The following is a 24,445-nucleotide window of genomic DNA, read 5'->3' as shown; positions in this document are numbered from 1 at the left end:
AAACAGGAGTCACATAGCTGAAGATCAGAACATCAGCTAGAAGGGATTATGTGGCTTAGATCTGTGACAACAATGGGCAAGCTAATACTTGGCCCTAGAATTAAATTTCCTCACTACATAAAAGGCAGAGTTGGAAAACAGGCCTTCCTGTAAGGGCTAGGTTTATCACATGGCCAAGCAAAGGAAAATGCTCGCTGGCAACAGGCAGAGTTGGAAACAGAAGTCTAAATGGGGCTGAGCGGCATGCACTCAGTTCATTTTCCCAAAGCCTTCAGGAATGAGGTGAGTGAGCATATTGAAATTCTCTCCACATGGAAATCTGAGAAGTGGGAAGTGAGGGTTCCTTCCTAATCATGTTCATGGTAGCTATCGTAGTTTTACCAAAAGAAAAACAAATGTGTTGTAAATATTAGTTGTCTAAGCTATGGCAAAATAAAAACTTAAGATTATAAATGTGATAAATTTCACACTAAAAATATCTTGGTTGCAGATGGAAGTAAATTCAGTTAGGAAAAAGTTTGGAGGGAACACAAAGCAAATTTTAATTGTTTTGTCTGTTTTTTTCCCCCCACTTCTCATTCTTTTAGGTAATGTTGGTGGATGGATTTAAAGGACAGAAGGTCCAAGATGTAAAGAAGACTATTCAGAAAAAGATGATTGACACTGTATGTGATAGGCTATCCTCTGAAGGCTGGTTTAGGAGAAAAACATTTTAGTATCTTTTTTTTTTTAAGATTTTATTTATTTATTTGACAGAGAGAGACACAGTGAGAGAGGGACACAAGCAGAGGCAGAGGGTGAGGGAGAAGCAGGCCCCCCGCCGAGCAGGGAGCCCGATGCGGGGCTCGATCCCAGGACCCTGGGATCATGACCCGAGCCGAAGGCAGACGCTTAACGACTAAGCCACCCAGGTGCCCCTAGGAGAAAACCTTTTAGTTAATAGACTTCACTGTTAATTAGTGGTGAGTTCTGTAACAGAACCTGGAGCTGAATTAAAGATAAATAATTTTGTGGCAGAAAATAGGAGACTTATTTAGCAATTCATTTAACTTGAACATCCCACCTGTAATGTTGATGAGTGTAGTGCTATAAAGTTGGCATGTGCAAAGCACAAACAGAGAACTTTAATGATGCTTCCTGGCAGCGGCCATTTAAGATACTGGTAGTTACAGTTCTCTTTGTGTAGTGCTTTACTTTTTACTTCATTGTTTTTCTTCCCCCTCTGTCTTCATTTTTGTTGAAACTTTTTTTCTTTTGTGCTGCTTAATTAGTTTTTAAATTAAATTTTGATTTCTGACAGTTGTATATGGCCTTAGTACAGAGAGACAGTGGTCTGTAAAGCTTATTAAAATAAAAAACCAGCAGTTTCCTCTCCATCCTTCCACATTGTCTTAAGTTTCTCTTCCTTGAACAGGCTTACTTTTAACTGTTTCAATTGCTTCTTTTAATATTAACCTCTATCTCTTACAGATCTATAATCTAAATGCTAGTACAATTTCTGAATTTTGTTTTTCAGTTTTAGGCATTAGCTATTGACTTCCTACTGTAGAAAATCAAGATTTAACTCTTCCTTATAACTGTGTCTTTCTTTCTAACCTCACCATTTGTGTATACTTTTCTACCTCCTGTCTTCCTAGCATAGGTGTATTATAACTTGTGAGAGCAGTACTACAAAAATGTACATTTTAGAGGCATCACTGATCCACAATGAAGTGTACAATGAGAACTTTTCTTCCCAGCTTTCATTTTCCCCTGGCGTTAGTAATTGTCTTTTTTTTTTTCCTTCCTTTAAAATATATCAATACTCCATCCCCAAACTCTGCCCTAACTGTTTATTTCTTCTCTTAATACTTTCACACATCAATATGCTATCGGTTCCCTCTTGGAGAAAGTTCTCCCAGAGCCTTCTGTCCTATTTTAATCTGGACTAGTTGCTTACTGTCCTGGTGCACAAATGTCATCTGGGATCTTTCTCCACTATTACTAAGAATTTCCTTTGTTTCTCTTGAGTTGGAGCTGTTGTTTCCTTGATCCCATTGCTGCTGCTTTATTATTTACTCTCTCATTTTGGTGAAGCTCTTCTTCTAGTGGCTTTCCTGAAAAAGGGTACCTGGAAGGTAAATTTTTGCGAGCTTCCATGTCTGAAATATCTTTAGTCTGTCTTCATACTTGATAGGTTGGGGACAGAATTCTAGATTGAAAGTAATTTTGCTGTTGAATTTAATGGACATTACCCCTGGTGTTCTGTTTCAGTAATGTTGCTGAGAAGTCCAAAACCATTTTGGTAATAACTGATTTTTTGTGAATGGCCTGTTTTTTCCCTTCCTCTGGAAGCTTCTAGAATCTTCTTTTTCTTCCCAATATTCTGAAATTTCATGATTTACCTTGGTGTAGGTCAATTTTTATTAATTTTTGTGGGTGCTTGGTGGATTCCTTCAGTTTGGAGACTTAATTTGCTTTAATTTTGGGAAAATTTCTTGACTTTTTTGATTGTTTATCTCTTTCTGTTCTTTATTTTCTTTTTCTGAATTCTAATTATTCAGATATTGGTTCTCTTGATTCTGGAAGTCCTTTTCTTTCTGGGAGAGTTCTCAACTTTTTCTCCCTATAAGGTTTTGTTTGTTAACTCTGTGTTTTTTATATCTGCTATTTCTGAGCATGTGGAAAAGTTTTTTTCTTGGTATGGAAAATTCAAATTTATAAAAAGTGGAGAGTAGTATGACGAATTCCTATATACCTGTTATCCACCTTTGAAATTACCAACTCAGGGCCAGTTTAAGAGCTTATTCTTGCTATCTGATTGATCCTTTTTTATGGGATGCTACTCCTGTTTCATGGATGTGAAATCTTAATCTCTTATTTCTCTGAGAAAGGTTGTTGATATTTAAGAGTAGGTACAAAAAGGTGATCAGGATCTTTTTGCATGTGAGTAGGGCTTCACTGGGGGAGATCTAGAAGGGCTGTTTGGGAAAAAAAAAAATAGAAGGGCTGTTTGGGTCTTGGGGAATCCTTTTTTTTTTTTAATTTCTTTTTTTTTTATTATGTTAGTCACCATACAGTACATCATTAGTTTTTGATGTAGTGTTCCATGATTCATTGTTTGTGTATAACACCCAGTGCTCCATGCAATACGTGCCCTCCTTAATACCCATCACCGGGCTAACCCATCCGCCCACCCCCCCTCCCCTCTAAAATCCTCAGTTTGTTTCTCAGAGTCTATAGTTTCCCATGGTTCTTCTCCCCCTCGATTTCGCCCCCTTCATTTTTCCCTTCTCCTAATGTCCTCCATGCTATTCCTTATGTTCCACAAATAAGTGAAACCATATGATAATTGACTTTCTCTGCTTGACTTATTTCACTTAGCATAATCTCCTCCAGTTCTATCCATGTCGATGCAAATGGTGGGTATTCATCCTTTCTGATGGCTGAGTAATATTCCATTGTATATATGGCCACATCTTCTTTATCCATTCGTCTGTTGAAGGGCATCTTGGCTCTTTCCACAGTTTGGCTGTTGTGGACATTGCTGCTATGAACGTTGGGGTGCATTTGGCCCTTCTTTTCACTACATCTGTGTCTTTGGGGTAAATACCCAGGAGTGCAATTGCTGGGTCATAGGGTACCTCTATTTTTAATTTTTTGAGGAACCTCCACACTGTTTTCTCCAAAGTGGCTGTACCAACTTGCATTCCCACCAACAGTGTAAGAGAGTTCCCTTGGGGAAGCCTTTATGTTAGCCTTGATATTAGTTAGAGCTTCTTGGATTTGTTAGATTCCTTCCAAAAGAGTCTTCCAGTTTCTGGCTTAAAAGAGCTAAGCTAACTGAGCATTCTGGGAGTTGAAAAGATTGCTAGGGGAATACCAATCCCCAGTGTGCTGACTTTCCAGTTAATTCATTTATTCCCAATGTGATACCCATAGCCTCAACTTAGTTGGTTGAGTTATTCTCTCATCCTCTCCAAAAAAATACACCTTCATTGTTCTGCTGGCATAGGGAGGGGCAGTTGCAAATCTGTATAGTGTGGGATTAGGGTATCTGGGGTTCTAACCTCTTCTTTAAAAACTTCAGTTAGTCCCCTTACTTTCAGCCTCATGTTGCCTCCGCTTCCAGAACTATCTTGTACCACAAATTGTTGAGTTTTTTGGAGGTTCTGTAATGCAAATTGGATGGCTTTTCACCTTCTCTGCTGCTGGTTTAGGATTCAGCTAGCTTTCTTCAGCCTGCTAAATGTCCTGTTTTTTAGTTTCGAAAATTTGATTGATATTATTTTTTGTCCTATTGTTTTGTCTCTGTAAGTTCATGCTGTCAGAAAAAAGAAAAGCCCTCTTTGCTGTCATTTTGTTGAAATTTTGAGAGGCAGTAGAGTTAAATGTCTGTTTTTAATTTACCGTCTTTAAACCAAAGTCCTAGCTATTTAACAGTTTGAAGAATTACATTAAAAACACAGAAAAAGGAATCATTTTATGAATAACAATGTTGGATTTATTTTTTAAAAATAGCCTGATAAGTTTGGGACCATAATATGTTAAGAGATATTTATAGTTGATAAATAATTAAATTCATGGTTAGTTTTATAGTGGGCTTTTTTTTTTTTTTTTTAAGATTTTATTTATTTGACAGAGAGAGACACAGTGAGAGAGGGAGTGGGAGAGGGAGAAGCAGGCTCTCCGCCGAGCAGGGAGCCCGACGCAGGGCTCGATCCCAGGACCCTGGGATCACGACCTGAGCTGAAGACAGTTGCTTAACGACTGAGCCACCCAGGCACCCCTAGGGGGCATTTTTCATGACACTATAAATATTTAGCAACAATATTTTCCATGTTTAATTTTTGTGCATCTGTTTTTTTAAAAGCAGTGGTTCCATGCATTTAATTTCATAATTTTTTTTTTTAAGATTTTTTATTTATTTATTTGAGACAGAGAGAATGAGATACAGAGAGCATGAGACGGAGGAGGGTCAGAGGGAGAAGCAGACTCCCTGCCGAGCAGGGAGCCCGATGCGGGACTCGATCCCGGGACTCCAGGATCATGACCTGAGCTGAAGGCAGTCGCTTAACCAACTGAGCCACCCAGGCGCCCTAATTTCATAATTTTTTATGTTTTTATTCTAACAAGGATAAAAGGCTTCCATAGGCAGTCTGACCTTCAGACCACAGAATTAGAAACTATTGAACATCTTTTACATTCTACTGAAAAGGAATAATCTAATATAGGAAAGATGATCTGTTGACAAAGATGCTCACCTTTTCAAAAGCAAATGTTGTATAGAAAGAAAGGCAGATAACTTCTACTGGGAAGAGGGAAGACATAACGAACATGTGGGGTTTGGGTTATGGGTGGTGTAACATTTTTTTTTTTTAAGATTTTTTTAATTTGTTCATTCGAGACACAGAGATAGAGAACACGAGCAGAAGGAGAAGCAGAGGGAGGGGGAGAAGCAGGCCCCCCACTAAGCAGGGAGCCCGATGTGGGGCTCCATCCCAGGACCCTGGGATCATGACCTGAGCCGAAGGCAGACACTTAACCATCTGAGCCACTCAGGCGCCCCAACATTTTTTTAAGTTGTTTTTATTATCCCTGAGGAATAGAGATTGACTTAATATCTGGTATATTTTTGCTTTTGTTTAGGGAGATGCATTTATTTACATGGAACCAGAGAAGCAAGTTATGTCCAGATCTTCAGATGAATGTGTCGTGGCCCTGTGTGATCAGTGGTTAGTCTCTCTTACAGAAAGAAATTTCCTTCAGTTACTTTACTTATCCTTTTGACTTTTATTTTTTTTTTAATCAATCTTTTCACTCCCAAGGTACTTGGATTATGGAGAAGAGAACTGGAAAAAACAGACATCCCAGTGCTTGAAGGGACTGGAAACGTAAGAAGGGAAAAAGTGATGAGGGAAGGGAGAGGAGATGAGAAATGTGGAAGATACTGAATGTGAAGGAAGACACTTTATCTTTTACTCTCTCCAGGTTCTGTGAGGAGACCAGGAGGAATTTTGAAGCTACCTTAGGTTGGCTACAAGAGCATGCTTGCTCAAGAACTTACGGTTTAGGTAATGTATACTTCAAATTCTTCTGTTTGAATGACTTTGCCAATTACATGGCAAATTAGCACTTTTAACTTTTCTCCCTCTTTTGTATTATTTTTCTGAATTGGAGGTGAGAGGCTTCAGTTAGAGGGTGAAGGGAACTAGGAGGTGATGCCCTACCATCTACCTGGTGGTAGAAGTATGACCCATATAACTTTATGGATTTTTTTTTTAAAGAAAGTTTCTAGTGCTTTAGCCATTTGGTTTTTTATTTACCAGTCTCTTTTATTAAGTATTCAAGCACATTTAAGACCTTCTTAAAATAAGGAGCTTTGTAAATGCTATATGCTTTGAAAATGTGGATTCTCTAGATGAAGTGTCTCTTGAGTTCCTCATGCATTGATTTTTTTCTTTTTATCTTGCAGGTACTCGTCTGCCCTGGGATGAGCAGTGGCTGATCGAATCCCTCTCTGATTCCACTATTTACATGGCATTTTACACAGTTGCACACCTGCTGCAGGGGGGGGAACTTGCGTGGACAGACAGAGTCTCCGCTGGGCATCAGGTTGGTAAATGGATGAGGCAAAGGAGTATAGTTTGTTAGCAAGAGATATGATCTTTTGATTTACACACTGAAAGTTCTTTTTTTTTATTATTTAGTTTTCATAAGAATTCATTTAGCAGAATTTTGTTACGATGTTTTCGTTTTTTTTGCTGCTACACTGAGAAAAAGTAATAAATAGCCCCTCTCCTGTTGTTACCATTCTTCATTCTTATCTGAGTCTATTGTCATCATTTGTTAGTGTAACTATATTAAGAGAGAGATTCCTACTTAATGATTAGATGAAAATATTAATTCTTTCAAAGAAATTACCTATATATTTTGTTGTTGTTTGTTTTTTTTTAACACAGACCGCAAGAGATGACCAAGGAGGTTTGGGATTATGTTTTCTTCAGGGAGGCTCCATTTCCTAAGACTCAGATCCCAAAGGAAAAATTAGATCAGTTAAAGCAGGAATTTGAGTTCTGGTATCCTGTGGATCTCCGAGTGTCTGGCAAGGATCTTGTTCCAAATCATCTTTCATATTACCTTTATAATCATGTGGCTATGTGGCCAGAACAAAGGTGAGTGCTAAAAAGGCTGTAGAAGGCTGTAGAAGTTACTATGCAGGGTATAGTTAGGTTTGCCAGTAGCCTTCTTTTTCTTCTGTTAAATGTATACTGAAGCAGAAAGCACACCTTCTCCTATCTGTTACATCTAGAAATCCTCATACTTACTTTGGGCTCACCAAAGCACGTCACATTTCATACCTTGACAGCCTTTCAGTACTTTATTTCACCTGTTTTGTGACTCTGACCTCTTAGGTACAGAAATAAAGGTGATTTAAGACAGAGCCTAGAACATTAGAATTGGAAGGAAACATCCCTTTAGAGCTCAGAGCCCCAAGGTTATAGCATTAGTTGGTAACGGTATTCTTTTTTTTTCTTTCTTTTTTTTTTTTTTTGAGAGAGCATGGAGGGGAGGGGCAGAGGTAGAGGACGTGAAAGAATGTTAAACAGGCTCCACATCCAGCATGGAGCCTGACACAGCGTTCGATCCCACGAGATGCCTAAGATCATGACCTGAGCCAAAACCAAGAGTTGGACACCTAATTGACTGAGCCACCCAGGAGTCCCTGGTAGTGGTATTTTGACTAGAGTCTGCATCTAAGCAGCATTTTTAATCCTGTGTGCTCAAAAGTAATCCTTCTATCATCTTCCCTCTTGACCCAGATATGTCTCTGTGCCTTTCCTTCCAGTCTCTCAAGTAGCCTATAAAATAGACCCCTCCCTCTGTTCAAATTTCATTTCCTATCACCAAAACAATTTCATGTGACTTCCTGTATTTATTTATTTATTTATTTATTTATTTATTTTTTTTTTTTAAGATTTTATTTATTTGACACAGAGAGAGACAGCGAGAGCAGGAACACTAGCAGGGGGAGTGGGAGAGGGAGAAGCAGGCTTCCCGCCAAGCGGGGAGCCCGATGTGGGACTCGATCCCAGGACCCTGGGATCATGACCTGAGCCGAAGGCAGACGCTTAACGACTGAGCCACCCAGGCGCCCGTGACTTCCTGTATTTAGAATGAGATTACATTTTCTTTCTCAAGAGTAAAAGGAAGAGGGACGCCTGGGTGGCTCAGTCGGTTAAGCGTCTGCCTTCGGCTCAGGTCATGATCCCAGGGTCCTGGGATCGAGTCCCGCATCGGGCTCCCTGCTCCACGGGGAGCCTGCTTCTCCCTCTGCCTCTGTCTCTCATGAATAAATAAATAAAATCTTTAAAAAAAAAAAAAAAGAGTAAAAGGAAGATTTCAAAGTAGAGGAATAAAATAAATCCGATGTGGTTCTTGTTATCTGATTCCTTTGTTGTTATTGTTTAAAATGTATTTTCGGAGAAATTGGATATCTCAGAAGTACTTGTTGGTAATATGGTTGAGGCTTCATCCCTTTGCATCAAGTTTTTGACATGTATTAGACTTTACAAATTATAGGTAAGTAATAACATCAGGTACTTATAAGTCATAATGATCAGTAACACCAGGCACTGTTCTAATCACAACAACTCATTTAATTTTCATTACAACTTTTCGAGGAAGGTCTATAATATCCTCGTTTTACAGACAAGGAACCTTACTGAGGCATAGAGAACTCAAATATTCACCCTGAGTTACCCAGCAATGGCAGAATAAGGATGCAGTCTGGCTCAGGACTCTTTTTCCCAACCACTATCCTTGCATAATCTCATTGCTAGAATGAATGAGTGGTACATACATAGTTCAAAAATTCGAACAGGTCATAAAAGAAAAAAGTAAAAAGGGAACTTTGACCCTTGCCCCCACATCACTCTACTTCCCATAGGTAATCCCTGCCACTGCTTTCTTATGATTTCTTCTAGATGACATGTTTCTGAAAAAACCAGCATCAGATTATTTATTTAAGTAATCTCTACCCCAGCGTGGGCCTCGAACTCACGACCCCAAGAGCAAGAGTCATGCTCTTCTGACTGAGCCAGCCAGGTGCCCCATGCTTTTTTTTTTTTTTAAATTATACAGAGATGCCACATTGTAGACACTTTTTTTCCCCATGTAATGTTTCTAAGATCTATTTATATTCACACATCTAGCCCTGCCTGAATGAATTACATAGTATTTCATTGTATGCCTATGTAACCAGTCCTTTACTAATGGACACTTCTAGTTTTCATTTGTTTCCTGTTATGAGCAGGACTCCATACATTTGAACATTTGTCTTAGCAGACTGTTACAAATCTTTCAGCATTTACCTCAACTTTTTAAGCTTAAACTTGAACCTTAAAGTTTTGTTTTCTGTCTTTAAACATTTACCTATAAAGTGACAAGTGGCCTGCTGCTGTGAGAGCAAATGGACATCTCCTCCTCAACTCTGAGAAGGTAAGAAAGTTTAAAATTCTGCAGAAAACTTTTCAGATGTAGGAAGTTGTACTTTTTTTTTTTTTTAAGATTTTATTTATTTATTTGAGAGAGAATGAGAGAGCGAGAGCATGAGATGGCGGAGAGTCAGAGGGAGAAGCAGACTCCCTGATGAGCAGGGAGCCCGATGCGGGACTTGATCCTGGGACTCCAGGATTGTCACCTGAGCTGAAGGCAGTCGCCCAACCAACTGAGCCACCTAGGCTCCCCAGAAGTTGTACTTTTTAAAGAAATGAAGAGTATAAAAATCAGTGTTAATCTTCCATTTAAAATGTTTAAGACTACCAGCATAAATTAGGGAGTGATTGGAGTAAATAGTATTAAGTGAGGGGTGGGACTGGGAAAACTTACCTATTTTAACATTTGTATTTAGAATGATAAAAGGTGACACAAATTGTGACTGGAGGAGAGAGAGAGGGAGAGAGATAAGAAATATAAAAATCCTAGCATTGTGACCCTAGAATATCTTTCTCATTAAGTTGAGAAAATAATTTGGTGGGATTTGTTCTATACTGTGGTCAGCCACTGAATTAAAATAATAGAGCTTTGGAATTTGTAGGATTCTTAACTGTTATTTAATGCTTCTTCCCAGGCAATATACTATATATCTCTCTATACTACTACTGCTTCTGGTATTGTTAAAACTACTAATATATATGATTTTTCATAGGCTATGTAAGACTTTATCTCATTAATCAATGTTTTCAAACCTCATGACAAAGCCCTTGCTTACCCTGTGATGCTTTTGTGCACATTTGAAAAGGGTACCCCTCCTCACCTAAACTGAAAATTGCTTTGTTATTTATTTCTTAGTGATAATATTTGTAGCAAGTTGATTTTGTTACAATCAGTGAATTTTGCTACAACTGATGGAATATTAATTGGAAAAGAGTATTCTTTGCTATAAATATCTGTCATAATGGAAATAGGTATAGATTTATTTTATTTTTATTTTTTTTAAAGATTTTATTTATTTATTTGAGAGAGAGAGAATGAGAGAGAGCACATGAGAGGGGGGAGGGTCAGAGGGAGAAGCAGACTCCCTGCCCATCAGGGAGCCCGATGCGGGACTTGATCCAGGGACTCCAGGATCATGACCTGAGTCGAAGGCAGTCGCTTAACCAACTGAGCCACCCAGGTGCCCAGAAAATAGGTATAGATTTAAACAAATAGCAGATGGTATGAATTGCAAAATGAAACATCATTTTTAACTGGTGCCCTAATATTGAAAAGGAATAAAAAAGTTCATTTAAAATAATCTCTCTTTTTAAAGATTTTATTTATTTATTTGACAGAGAGAGACACAGCGAGAGAGGGAACACAAGCAGGGGGAGTGGGAGAGGGAGAAGCAGGCTCCCCGCCAAGCAGGGACCCCGATGCGGGGCTCGATCCCAGGACCCTGGGATCATGACCTGAGCCGAAGGCAGACGCTTAACCGACTGAGCCACCCAGGTGCCCGCATTTAAAATAATCTCCATATTGGGGGTGCCTGGGTGGCTCAGTCGGTTAGGCGTCTGCCTTCGGCTCAGGTCATGATCCCAGGGTCCTGGGATCGAGCCCCGCATCGGGCTCCCTGCTTGGTGGGGAGCCTGCTTCTCCCTCTTTCTCTGCCTGCTGCTCTGCCTGCTTGTGTTCTCTCTCTCTGTCAAATAAATAAAAATCTTTAAAAAAAAAAAATCTCTATATTAGACTGAAAAACAGCTCTTTGATTAGAAGCATGGGCTCTTTTATAGATTTTTTAGATCAACAAGGACTTTTGGTTATCAAACTCATTTTTTACTTTGTAAGGCAAAGTGGCACTATATATATACATTTTCATGTTTGTATATATGTGTATGTGTGTATATAAATATAAATTGTGTTATAACGTGGCATTTTCTTTGGTCTCAACGTTGTTGTACTATACATTGTACTGATTTTATTAGAACTAGATACTTTATTGCCATGTAGTAGAAGACTGGATTATCACCTCTCTTTGGTATCAGCAAAGTTCTGATAAAGACAACAAATTCTTTTCTTTTTTAAAGATTTTATTTATTTATTTGAGAGACAGACCAGGAGAGCAAGTGAGAGAGAGCAAGAGAAAACATGCAGGGGGAGAGGCAGAGGGAGAAGGAGAAGCAGATTCCCTGCTGAGCAGGGAGCCCAATGTGGGATTCGGTCCCAGGTCTCCGGGATCATGACCTGAACTGAAGGCAGACCCTTACCCGACTGAGCCACCCAGGTGCCCCAAAGACAGCAAATCCTTAAATAGTAAAGATTGGCAGGCCGTGCACAGTGCATCCTTAAATGTGGTGTCCTTAAGGTAGAGCACAACTTGAAACAACCACTTGTTGTGAAGCCAGCGAAGTTCCCTAAAACCCTAACTCTGATGTCATATGCTAGTCCATTCATTTCTGAATGATTCTCATTGCTCCAAAGCTCTTCTTTATGACCAGCTGTAATGTTCCAGAGATATTGTGGAATCATTATGCATGTCTAAACTGATTTCTAGGGGGCAGTATGGCCTACTGGAAAGAGTAGTGCATTGAGTATCAGACTTGAGACCTGTCCTAGCTCCGTCCCCGCCTAGCTGAGTGACCTAGATAAGTCACTCTATTAACTGGATTTCAGTTTCCACCTCTGTAAAATTAGTGCAAGATATCTTTTGCTTTCCCCCTCTAATTTTTTTTTTTTGTCTTTATTTGATTGTGGCTAACTTACTTACTTTGATTTGGCTGATTTGGTTTATTTTATTTATATATATTCTTAATAATGCCTGATCACTGACTTTCTGTTTCAGATGTCGAAGTCCACAGGCAACTTCCTCACCTTGACCCAAGCAATTGACAAATTTTCAGCCGATGGTGAGTATTATTGCTATTATATAGGGTCTGATTCTTTTCAGATTATAGAAGGCAAGTTAAAATTATTGTTTCAGTTTTACTGCTTTTTCTTTGCTTTTTCCAGTACTTGAAAATACATTTTCTTTTGTGTATAAACAATGTAAGAATTGCTGATGTGATCTGTTTAGGAACAAATTCAAGCTAAGATTATTAGAGTCTTTTTTAAAAAGAAACTCATTGTAATTGCTACCTGGCTTGTTTCTAATTTCTTACTACTTGTAAGATTAAAGAGTTGGTTTGTAGAGATGTTGACTATGAAGGTTTTCCAATTTCCTTCATACTTGATATAAATATAGGTGACTTGAACCTGGGATCATTCGTTTTTTTCAAGAAATATTTTCTCCTTGGCCTCAGTACTGATTTCATCATTACTTTGTCCAGGGAAGAAATGCACTGTCTGATCTGAAGGAACCATTCATTGCTTTGGTCCTCATGGCATGTCTTTCCACGGATCTTGGCTTAGCACAGTTTGAGGCCATGCTGAAGGGATTGGGAAAGAACTAACCTAACTAACTTTAAGAAACAGTGTTTTGACTGGACGCTGTAAGCCAAAAAGAACTACACACAAATACTGTAATTAGTAAAACTATTTCTTACATGAGGTGTAGGTTAGCAATTCTGAAACTAATTTTATGTGTGGACTGGGATTGAACAAATAAATTTATTGTGGATGAAAGCTCACTATTAAAAAAGATACAGATAATAAAGGGGGAATGCTAGAATGTACCCTGTGTTGTTGGATTGGAATTGGCAATTTCCAATGGTTTTAATTTTATATACAGACAGAATGACGTAAAAATAACGTAGATGTAGGGGCGCCTGGGTGGCTCAGATGGTTAAGCGTCTGCCTTCGGCTCAGGTCATGATCCCAGGGTCGGGGGTTCAAGCCCCGCATCGCTTCTCCCTCTCCCTCTACTTTTCCCCCTGCTTGTGCTCTCTTGCTCTCTCTGTCAGATAAATAAATAAAATCTAAAAAATAAAATAAAATAAAGACTGAGAGTAATAAAAAGAGATATTATGTAACAATAATTAGTTACAAGGTGTAATGAGAAATAACAAGAAATACTATGGCGGGGGCCAGCATAGGGGGCGGGGGGACCGAAAAGAATAACACTCACTGAAAGGAGCAAGAAGAAATGCTGCAGACTTTTCAGTTTTTCTATTAAATGACTGTTGTGTTGGTGATAATAACAATCCCGACATGGCTCAGAGGATAAAAAAAAAAAAAAGGTAAAAAAAAAAAAACCAAACATAGCCGTATATGGTACGTTAGTATATGTGCATACATTTCCCTAGCCGTGTCTGCTGAGAGGGCTTATGAGCAGTAACACACTAGTAGCAGGGACACACCTGGCATTTAGATCTTGGTTTCTAAATACCATTCTCCAATAAATGGAACTCGGGTGCCTGGGAGAAGTGATTGATTGGCGGGCTGGAGTAGGAAAAATACAAGATGAGCATGAAGCATCTTAGGGTGCCAGAGAATGAGGAAATGTTTCAGTAAGGATGAGGACATTTGCAAGGACACAGATTTATTTAAGACAGAAGATTGTGGCAGAGTAGGAGGAGGACCCGAGGCTTACCTCGTCCCATGCATACAAGTAGATAATTACCAAATCATCCTAAATACCCCAGAAATCTGTCTGAAGACTAGCAGAACAAACTCCACAACTAAAGACAGAGGAGAGGGTATACTGAAGAAGGTAGGAAGTGCAGAGATGTGGTTTGGGAGAGAAACAGGTCATGGCCACTGACAGGGGGTGGGGAGGTAGGTAGGCACAGTTGCAGAGAAGGGCAAGAGACAAACTAGTACACAGGGGAGTGCACAGGGAAAACAAATCCCCATAGCAATTGGCTTGGAAAGTGAGAGGGCCAAAATTTCATGAGTTCTTGAAACCAATGGAGCTTAAAGCCTGGAGTTTTAAAGGTCACTGTGCTTGGCTCTGGGAGAGCTCAGAGCACACTGGGGCTGCTCTTGGAGAGAAGGCTAGCAAGCATGGTGTAGACATACAGAATGGAAAGTGATCTGAAGAGTGCCTGGGGCACACAGTGGGGAGGTTAGTTGCATGTCACAGAGAGGCAGTGTTCACAGAAAAACCCTTCCAGGAGCAAAGGAATTGGCAGGTGCCGATTCCCTTCCCCACCCCTTAGCATATGCATAGGGCCACCTGCAGGAAGCAGCACAGTGCTGACACTTGCCACCTAACTTGCTTACACCAAGCCCCACCCCTCCATGCTCTGGTAAAACTACTACTCCCAGTCATGCTTGCCTCAGTCAAGCCAGCCTGGCAGGCTCCCTTCCCCAAAAGACCAGCTCAAACCCCTGCCCACACTGTGTTTCTCACCCTAAGAGTTTGATGTGTCCTTGGTTCTGGCAGCGACAGATCTCATTTCACAAGCAGATCAGAGCACACCTATTTAAAATGCCACCACTTTCAGGCCAGGGACCAAACACTGCCCACAACAAGCAAAGAGAGCCTTTGCAGATCACTGGCCTGAAGGATAAAGTGGCCAGGACAAAACGGCGCATGCAGCACATTGGAGACACTCCTAGGAGCACCAGGCCCTGGGGAACAGGGGATACTATACAGTAGGGCACTACAGAACATCTTCTTCATAAGGCCATCACCCTCAAGAACAGGAGACATAGCTGACTTTCCTAACACACAGAAATAGGCACAGAGATTTAGACAAAATGAGAAGACAGAGAAATTTGTTCCAAATGAAAGAATAGGACAAAGCCATGGCTGGAGATCTAAGTGAAACAGATATAAGTCACATGCCTGATAGAGAATTTGAAGCAGTGATCATAAGGTACTCACTGGGCTTGAGAAAAGAGTGGAGGACATCCTTGAGACCGTTAACACAGAGATAAGCAATACCATAACAGAGGAAAAGGCTCAATAGACAAAATGAGAAAGATGTTTGATGGAATGAACAGCAGGCTAGAAGAAGCAGAAGAATGAATTAATGACCTAGAAGACAGAGTAATGGAAAGTAATCAAACTGAACAAAAGAGGAGAAAAGAATTATGCAAAAAGAGAATAGACTTAGGAAACTCAGTGGCTCCATCAAACGTAATAACGTTTGTATTTTTAAATAATCTCGACGCTGAACATGGGGCTCGAACTCACAACCCTGAGATCAAGAGTTGCATGCTCCACCAACAGAGCCAGGCAGGTGCTCTTACAAGAGACTCATTTTAGACCTAAAGACACCTGCAGATTGAAAGTGAGGGGATGGAGAAACATATGTCATGCAAATGGATGTCAAAGGAAAGCCAGAGTAGCAATTCTTATATGGACAAAATAGATTTTAAAACAAAGACTATAACAACAGTTAAAGAAGGATACCATATAATAATAAAGGGGACAGTCCAACAAGAAAATGTGAGAATTGTAAATATGCACCCAAATACATAAAAAGCTAGTAACAAACATAAAGGAACTAATTGATAATAATGCTATAATAGTAGGGGACTTTCACACCCACTTACATCACTGGACAGATCATCTAAACAGAAAATCAACAAGGAAACAATGGCTTTGAATGATACACTGGAATGGATGGATTTAACAGATATATTCAGAACATTCTGTTCTAAAGCAGCACAATACACATTCTTTTCAAGTACACATGGAACATTCTCCAGAATAGATCACATATTAGGCCACAAAAAAAGCCTCAACAAATTTAAAAAGATCGAAGTCATACCATGCATCTTTTCTGACCACAATGCTATGAAAGTCAGAAGTCAAAGCTAGAAGTCAATTACAAGAAAAAAACCTGGGGCGCTTGGGTGGCTCAGTTGGTTAAGCGACTGCCTTCGGCTCAGGTCATGATCCTGGAGTCCTGGGATCGAGTCCCACATCGGGCTCCCTGCTCAGCGCGGGGTCTGCTTCTCCCTCTGACCCTCTTCCCTCTTGTGCTCTCTGTCTCTCATTCTCTCTCTCAAATAAATAAATAAAATCTTTAAAAAAAAAAAAAAAACAAAGCAAGAATAAAACCTGGAAAGACCACAGATACATGGAGGTTAAATAACATGCTACTAAAAAATGAGTGTGTCAACTAGGAAATAAAAGAAGAAATAAAAAAGTACATGGAAACAAATGAAAATGAAAACAACGGTTCAAAACCTTTAGGACAAAGCAAAAGCAGTTCTAAGAGGGAAATTTATAGCAGTATAGGCCTACCTCAAGAAGCAAGAAAAATCTCACATAAACAACTTGACCTTATAGTCAAGAGCCAGAAAAAGAACAACAAACTAACCTTAAAACCAGCAAAAGGAAGGAAATAATAAAGATTAGAGTAGAAATAAATGATAGAGAAACTAAAAAAACAAAAGAACAGATCAATGAAACCAGGAGCTAGTTATTTGAAAAAAATCAATAAAATTGATAAACCTATAGTCAGACTCATCAAGAAAAAAAGAGAAAAGGCCCAAATAAATAAAATCGCAAAAGAGAGAGGAGAAATAACAACAAACACCACAAAAAATTAGAATATTATGAAAAACTCTATGCCAACAAATTGGACAACCTAAAAGAAATGGATAAATTCCTACAAACATATAACCTCCCAAAACTGAAACAGGAAGAAATAGAAAATTTGAATAGATTGATTACCAGCCAAGAAATTGAATCCGTAATAAAAAAACTCCCAACAAACATAAGTCCAGGACCAGATGTCTTCATGGGTGAATTCTACCAAATATTGATTGATTGATTGATTGATTGATTTTATTTGTAAGTGATCTCTATACCGAATGTGGAGCTCAAACTCAACAGTCTTGAGATCAAGAGGCGCATGCTCCACCAACTGAGCCAGCCAGGCGCCCCTCCCACCAAACATTTAAAGAAGAGTTAATACCTATTCTTCTTATACTATTTTTTTTTAAAAGATTTTATTTATTTATTTGACAGAGAGAGAGACAGTGAGAGAGGGAACACAAGCAGGGGGAGTGGGAGAGGGAGAAGCAGGCTTCCTGCTGAGCAGGAAGCCCGATGTGGGGCTCGATTCCAGGACCTTGGGATTATGACGTGAGCTGAAGGCAGCCACTTAACTGACTGAGCCACCCAGGTGCCCCTCTTCCCATACTATTCTGAAAAATAGAAAAGGCAGAAGATCTTCCAAATTTATTCTATAAGGCCAACATTAGCCTGATACCAAAACCAGATAAAGACACCACAAAAAGAACAAGAAAGGCCAGTATCTCTGATAAATAGAGATGCAGAAATCCTCAACAAAATATTAGCAAACTGACTCCAACAATATATTAAAAAAAAAAAAAACATTCACCATGATCAAGTGGGATTTATTCCTGGGTTGCACGGGTGGTTCAGTATTCACAAATCAATCAACATGATACATCATATCAGTAAGAGAAAGGATAACCATATGATTGTTTCAGTAGATGCAGAAAAAGCATCTGACAAAGTACAACATCCATTCATGATAAAAACCTTAAACAAAGTAGGTTTAGAGGGAACATACCTCAACATAATAAAGGCCTTAAATGAAAAATCCACAGCTAACATCATCCTTAATGGTGAAAAGCCGAGAGCCTTTCCCCATAAGGTCAGAATCAATACAAGGATGTCCACTCTCACCACTTTTATTCAATGTAGTACTGGAAGTCCTATCCACAGCAGTCAGACAACTTGCAGATGATATGGTACTGTATATAGACAACCTGAAAGACTCCACCAAAAAACTGCTAGAACTGATACACGAATTAAGTAAAGTCTCAGAATACAAAATATATCTACAGAAGTCTGTTGTGTTTCTATATACCAGTAATGAACCAGCAGGAAGAGAAGTTAAGAAAACAATCTCATTTACAATTGCACCCAAAATAATAAGAAACCTAGGAATAAACCTAACCAAAGAGGTGGAAGACCTGTACTCTGAAAACTATAAAACACTGATGAAGGAAATTGAAGATCTCAGAAGGAAATGGAAAGATATTCCATGCTCATGGATTGGAAGAACAAATTTTTTTTTTTAATTTTATTTATTTATTTGACAGAGGCACAGCGAGAGAGGGAACACAAGCAGGGGGAGTGGAAGAGGGAGAAGCAGGCTTCTTACAGAGTAGGAAGCCCGATGCAGGGCTCGATCCCAGGACCCTGGGATCATGACCTGAGCCGAAGGCAGATGCTTAACGACTGAGCCACGGAAGAACAAATATTTTTAGAATATCTCTGCTACCCAAAGAAATGGCTAAAATCAACAACGCAAGGAACAACAGGTGTTGGTGAGGATGTGGAGAAAAAGGAAGGCTTGTGCCCTGTTGGTGGGAATGGAAAGTGGTGCAGCCACTGTGGAAAATACTATGGAGGTTCCTCAACAAGTTAAAAATTGAACTACCTTATGATCCAGTAATTGCATTACTGGGCTTTTACCCAAAAAACACAAAAACACTAAATTCAAAGAGATACATGCACCCCTATGTTTATAGCAGCATTGTTTACAATAGTCAAGATATGGTAACAGTCCAAGTGTCCATCGATTGATGAATAGATAAAGAAGATGTGGTATGTATACACACACACACACACACACACTCATGCACACTGGAATATTATTCAGCCATAAAAAGAATGAAATCTTGCCATTTGCAACCACATGGATGGAGCTAGAGAGTATAATATGAAGTGAAGTAAGTCAGAGAAAGACAAATACCATATGATTTCATTCATGTGGAATTTAAAAAACAAAACATGAATATATGGTGGGGGAGGAGGCGATGGAAAAAGGGAGAGAGAGAGGGAAAGAAGCCATAAGAGACTTTTTTTTTTTTTAAAGATTTTATTTATTTATTTGACAGCGAGAGAGAGAACACAAGCAGGGGGAGCAGCAGAGGGAGAGGGAGAAGCAGGCTTCCCGCTGAGCAGGGAGCCCGATGCGGGGCTTGATCCCAGGACTCTGGGATCATGACCTGAGCCGAAGGCAGACGCTTAACGACTGAGCCACCCAGGTGCCCCAAATATTTTATTTATTTATTTGTTAGAGCACGAGCAGGGGGAGGGGCAGAGGAAGAAGCAGACTCCCCACTGAGCAAAGAGCCTGATGTGGGACTCAATCCCAGGACCCTGAGATCATGACCTGAGCTGAAGGCAGATGCTTAACTGACTGAGCCACTCAGGTGTCCCCATAAGAGACTCTTAACGATAGAGAACAAACTAATGGTTACTAGCGGGGAGGGGGGTGGGGAGATGGGCAAAATACGATGATGTGGATTAAGGAATATGCTTATTGTGATGAGTACTGGGTGATTAAAGTGAAAAAAAAAAAAGGCAGGTACGGGAGCCAACTGGAAGGAGCTCTCAATTATCCAAGCTAGAACAATTTAAGAAATAAATTGATAGTGTTGGATTGTAACCCAGTGAATAGGTTGAATATTTGTGAGTCCATATGGATCTAAATAATAGTTGAATAAATGAGTACGTGGGGGAGTAGGGGCAGCTCTTCCTTTCCGAAGAGTTCATATTAATAAATGTATAAAGACTGAGTGAAACACAAAATCACCATTAGGCAAAAATTACAGTAATAATTGTTATAGGCAAGATCTGCCAATGGTTGCCAAAATCAATGGGTGTACGTTTCTGGAAGAAACAAGATGTTTGTATATTCTCAGAGTATTTCTGCCAAGATATTTTTTTAATCACAAAAAGAAAAACAGTTTATAGTCGAGAAAACTTGACAGACACTACCTCAGTGATGAAAGCTTGCAACACCAGTAATTAAGTCGCATCAATATCATGTACCTCCCTGGTAGTGATGCCCTGAGAAGACACACAGCATCACTTTTGGGATATTCTTGCCAGAGGTTCATAAGCTCAGTCTAATCATGAGGAAAATCAGACAAACCAAGTTTGGAGAAATTCTATTAAATAACTGACTAGTACTCATCAAAAATGTCAAGGTCATGAAAGACAAAGACTGAGGAACTGTCACAGATTTGAGGAGACCAAGAAGATAAAATGATTAAATGCAATGTAGTTTTCTGGATTGGCTCCTGCAACAGAAATAGGATATTAGAAGAAAAACCGGTGAAATTTGAATAAGGTCTATAGTTGTACTAATGTTAGCTACTGGTTTTGAAACCATGGTTATGTAAGTTGTTAACATTAGGGAAGCCCATTAAATGGTTTATGTCTATTCTCTTGCTGTCTTTGCACCTTTTCTTTAAGCATAAAATTATTTCAAATAAAAAGAAATGTTTTGAGCTTCTTGTATATTGGAAAGCATATTTAATGCATCCATAACTTAATGTTACATGTTCTCATCTCCCCCCTTTTAGGCACAAATGGTAAACAATACATACTCTTCTGAACTTTTCCTTTTTCACTTACCACTTCATATTTGAGATCACTCCATATTGATACATAAAGAGTTTTCCACACTCTTTTGCAGCAATACAGTGTTCCATTGGAAGGATGTCTTGTAATTTAATCAGGGTCTTTTTAATGTTTTTTTCAATATTTTAGAATGGAAGATTTTGGTTGAAAAGTAAAATTTTGTTAGAAAACTTAGGAGCATCTGCTTTTAGAAAGAAGAAATTAAATGTATTTTTGTATATGTAAGGCACCAGTGTGTTCTCTCATGCATTAAAATATAATATTTTGCTGCCTCCAAATGAGGCTGAGATGTTGATAGGGGTCTGTATTTTCAGTTTATCATTTTCTTCCTCTCCTTCATTCAAGACCACTTTACCTCATTAACTCAACCAATGTGCCTGGGAAGAAATATGTATTGATGCTAAATGTATGCAAATCAATACAGGTGATTCACATATTTGAACAACATTGTGGATCCTACTTTTGGTGGCTCTTATTTTTGTTGTTGATCCATGGCGGTCGTTTAAAGCATCTGCTATTTCTTAATTTCGATGTAGGTTTTGCAGTACACCCAACTGCAAAGTTTACCCATCGTTGATAGTCATTAACCACATTTCTTCTTCCTCTTCTTCTTCTTCTTCATTGTCGTCCTCCTCCTCCTCCAGGAATGCGTTTGGCTCTGGCTGATGCCGGTGACACTGTTGAAGATGCTAACTTTGTGGAAGCCATGGCCGATGCAGGCATCCTCCGTCTGTACACCTGGTTGGAGTGGGTGAAGGAAATGGTGGCCAACTGGGACAGTCTGAGAAGTGGGCCTGCCAGCACCTTCAATGATAGAGTTTTTGTCAGGTGATCTGTCGACTCCAGCCCGTGGTACTTTAGTTGCCTAGTCCTCCTGCACTTTTAAGTTTTTTTTTTTTTTCCCTCCTAAAGTAAATTAGATGTTAATAATAGCTACTATTCATTGCAAGCTTACTTGTTCTAGGTACTCTGCTAAGTGCTTTGCATCCATTATCTGATTTTAGCTTCACAGCTTATATGATAAAGATATTATTTGCTCTATTTTATAGTTAAAGAAATTGAAGCTTAGAAAAATTAAGTATTTTATTAAATGCTTCAAAGCTAGTGATTTCAGTTGGGGGTTATGAATTTACTTCTTTCTCATAACCATTTTACCATGCTGTCTTGCATTAGAGAAGGGCAGCATGGTTAAATGAAAAGTAGATTCGAAGAAAAAGAGAAATGTCAATTTTTTTCTTTTAAAAAACATTTATCATCATCTTTGTATCAGGAGCCATCTTAAGAACTGATTCCCATTACAAAGGTGAATGGGACTTGATCCTTCACTCTAGTTTAGCAGGAGAAGAAAACACTTATCGAACCCATTACAAGTATAGTTATAGGGATAGAGGAAATTTACAGGAGATGGCATGTGCATTCTGGGTTTCTTGAAAAATAAATGGATTTTTACAGGGAGAGGAGAAAGCCATGGAAAGAGTGATATTTATTTGAGGTACAGTATATGGAGGGTAGAGTAGGAGATCAGACACATTGGGGCCAGATTAGGCTAAATTATGAAAGGCCTTTGGTAGCATGAGAAAATTTTTTTTAATATCCAATGTCACTTGTTTAAAATGCAGCAAGTAAACCTGACCACCTTTGTTAAGCTAGCATTTTGGGCTTCCTAATAAAGTTTCCATCCAGAAATTTTTAGACAAGGACATCGTTAACTGTGTTGCAGTTAAGTGGTTTTGTGGTTGAGTAGTCTTAAATGTTTCAGGCGTTGTTCCTGTTTTACTGTTCACTAGTATATGGGGCAGTTTTTTATATCTTTGTGTACTTGCATTTAAACTCAGTTATCTTTTTTTCCCTATTCTATAGTGAGATGAATGCAGGAATTATAAAAACAGATCAAAATTATGAAAAGATGATGTTTAAAGAAGCTTTGAAAACAGGGTTTTTTGAGTTTCAGGTAGGCTATTCTTTTAGTAGTTATAAAATATGTTAGTGTGGATATGATGTATTTCACCCTTTTTCCTTCCTGCTATAATCTAAAGTGGAGACTGAAAATATTGCCAAGCAATTTTTAAATTCTTCAGTGGATTGTGGTTTTAAATAATTTTCTTTGATCCTCTATTGTGTTTATTTAAGTATTTCTGTTTCTAATTGAGCTATGAGTTAATAAAGAGGTTAAATCTACAAATCAGCCACATTTTCCAGGAGAACATTTTTATTTTTTATTTTTCAAAGATTTTATCCATTCATTTGACAGAGAGAGCACAAGCAGGGGGAGCAGCAGGCAGAGGGGGAGGGAGAAGCAGGCTCCCTGCCTGAGCAGGGAGCCAGACATGGGGCTCGATCCAAGGATCCCTGGATCATGATGACCTGAGCTGAAGGTAGACACTTAACGGACTGAGCCACCAGGTGCCCCTGGGAGAACATTTTTAAATTGATAAAACAATGGCAAAATTGTAACTAATTGCCTTTAGTTTGAAATCAAGCATTTTCTGATGTTTTCCACAAGGTGTCAGTGTTTCCTTAAGTTTGGCAGTTCAAGGGCTTAAAAATGTAGGTTTCCTCAATCAGTTTTGTAAAATATCACATTGGGATTTATGTAACTTGGTTTTCATAGATGTGGTTAAATAAGGATAAGTGCTGAACATAGCAATGTGTCCTATTTATAGCCTTTTTGATAATATCTTTCTTATAGGCTGTTCAGAGTATCATCAGCCCTTAATACACGTGCAACTTCTATGTCTGTTACAAAATGTCTTTTTAAAAAATTTTTCTTGAGAATCATTAATACAAAACCATAATATCCTTTGACAAGGATTGATGAACATTTAATTGCAAGTTGTTAAAAATGTAAAACCAGGGCACCTGGCTGGCTCAGTCGGTAGAGCTTTTGACACTTGATCTTGAGGTTGTGGGTTCGAGCCCCACATTGGGTGTAGAGATCACTTAAAAAAAATGAAGTAAAACCTTTATGAGAATTCATTATGGAATTTTTGAAAGACTAAAAGCTTAAAAATGCATTAAAATAGAGGCACTGGATTTTTTTCTTTTAATTTTATTTTAAAGAAGTATGGGGAGAAAAATGGCAAATAATTTCACATCTTACAGGCTGCGAAAGATAAATACCGTGAATTGGCCATAGAAGGGATGCACAGAGACCTTGTGTTCCGCTTTATTGAAGTTCAGACACTTCTCTTGGCTCCGTTCTGTCCACATTTGTGTGAGCACATCTGGACACTGCTGGGAAAGGTACCTGTATGTGGTTAAGATGTTGTGGGCTGTTTTGATTTGGCCTTATTAAATAAATACAGTAATAATGTTACTTAAGAAGAAAAGACTGAAAAAAATATTTCAGGAATAATGTTGGATTCATCATCTTGTAATTATTACAACAGGTTAAACTGAAGCTACCTCCTCTTTAGACAGATACATCGTGTGTGTGCCTTTATTTATATACACACAGTGGATGTATTTTAAAAACATGTGACTGCATTTTGTTTAGCTCATAATTCTTGTTAGGAAATGTTAAAGTACATTTGAATATATTTAAAAAATATGTTTAATTTGAATACATGTATAACTAATACTGTTTTTCCAACTGTTAAAAAGGTGAAAATATTGAGAATGATATAAACGGCTGTTATGAGCAGCTTATAAACAAAGATGGAAGTGTATATTTGCATA

At 38.7% G+C, this 24,445-nt stretch overlaps 1 protein-coding gene across 1 annotated transcript in view; it reads left to right on the top strand.

The window, feature by feature from the left end:
- The window catches only part of LARS1 (leucyl-tRNA synthetase 1), a 73,683-nt gene that overhangs the window by 33,324 nt on the left and 15,914 nt on the right, over positions 1-24,445 (top strand). The window contains 12 exon segments of the mRNA XM_021702068.2: positions 588-665; positions 5,629-5,714; positions 5,808-5,873; positions 5,971-6,053; positions 6,455-6,549; positions 6,551-6,594; positions 6,942-7,154; positions 9,423-9,480; positions 12,302-12,365; positions 21,412-21,595; positions 22,628-22,718; positions 23,870-24,010. Coding sequence (XP_021557743.1) covers positions 588-665; positions 5,629-5,714; positions 5,808-5,873; positions 5,971-6,053; positions 6,455-6,549; positions 6,551-6,594; positions 6,942-7,154; positions 9,423-9,480; positions 12,302-12,365; positions 21,412-21,595; positions 22,628-22,718; positions 23,870-24,010 — 1,203 coding nt within the window.

Source organism: Neomonachus schauinslandi, chromosome 7 (genome assembly GCF_002201575.2).
Source record: "Neomonachus schauinslandi chromosome 7, ASM220157v2, whole genome shotgun sequence".
Taxonomy (NCBI): Eukaryota; Metazoa; Chordata; class Mammalia; order Carnivora; family Phocidae; genus Neomonachus; species Neomonachus schauinslandi.
The sequence above is the reverse complement of the archived record's forward strand: the minus strand, read 5'-3'. Positions and strand labels throughout refer to the sequence as shown.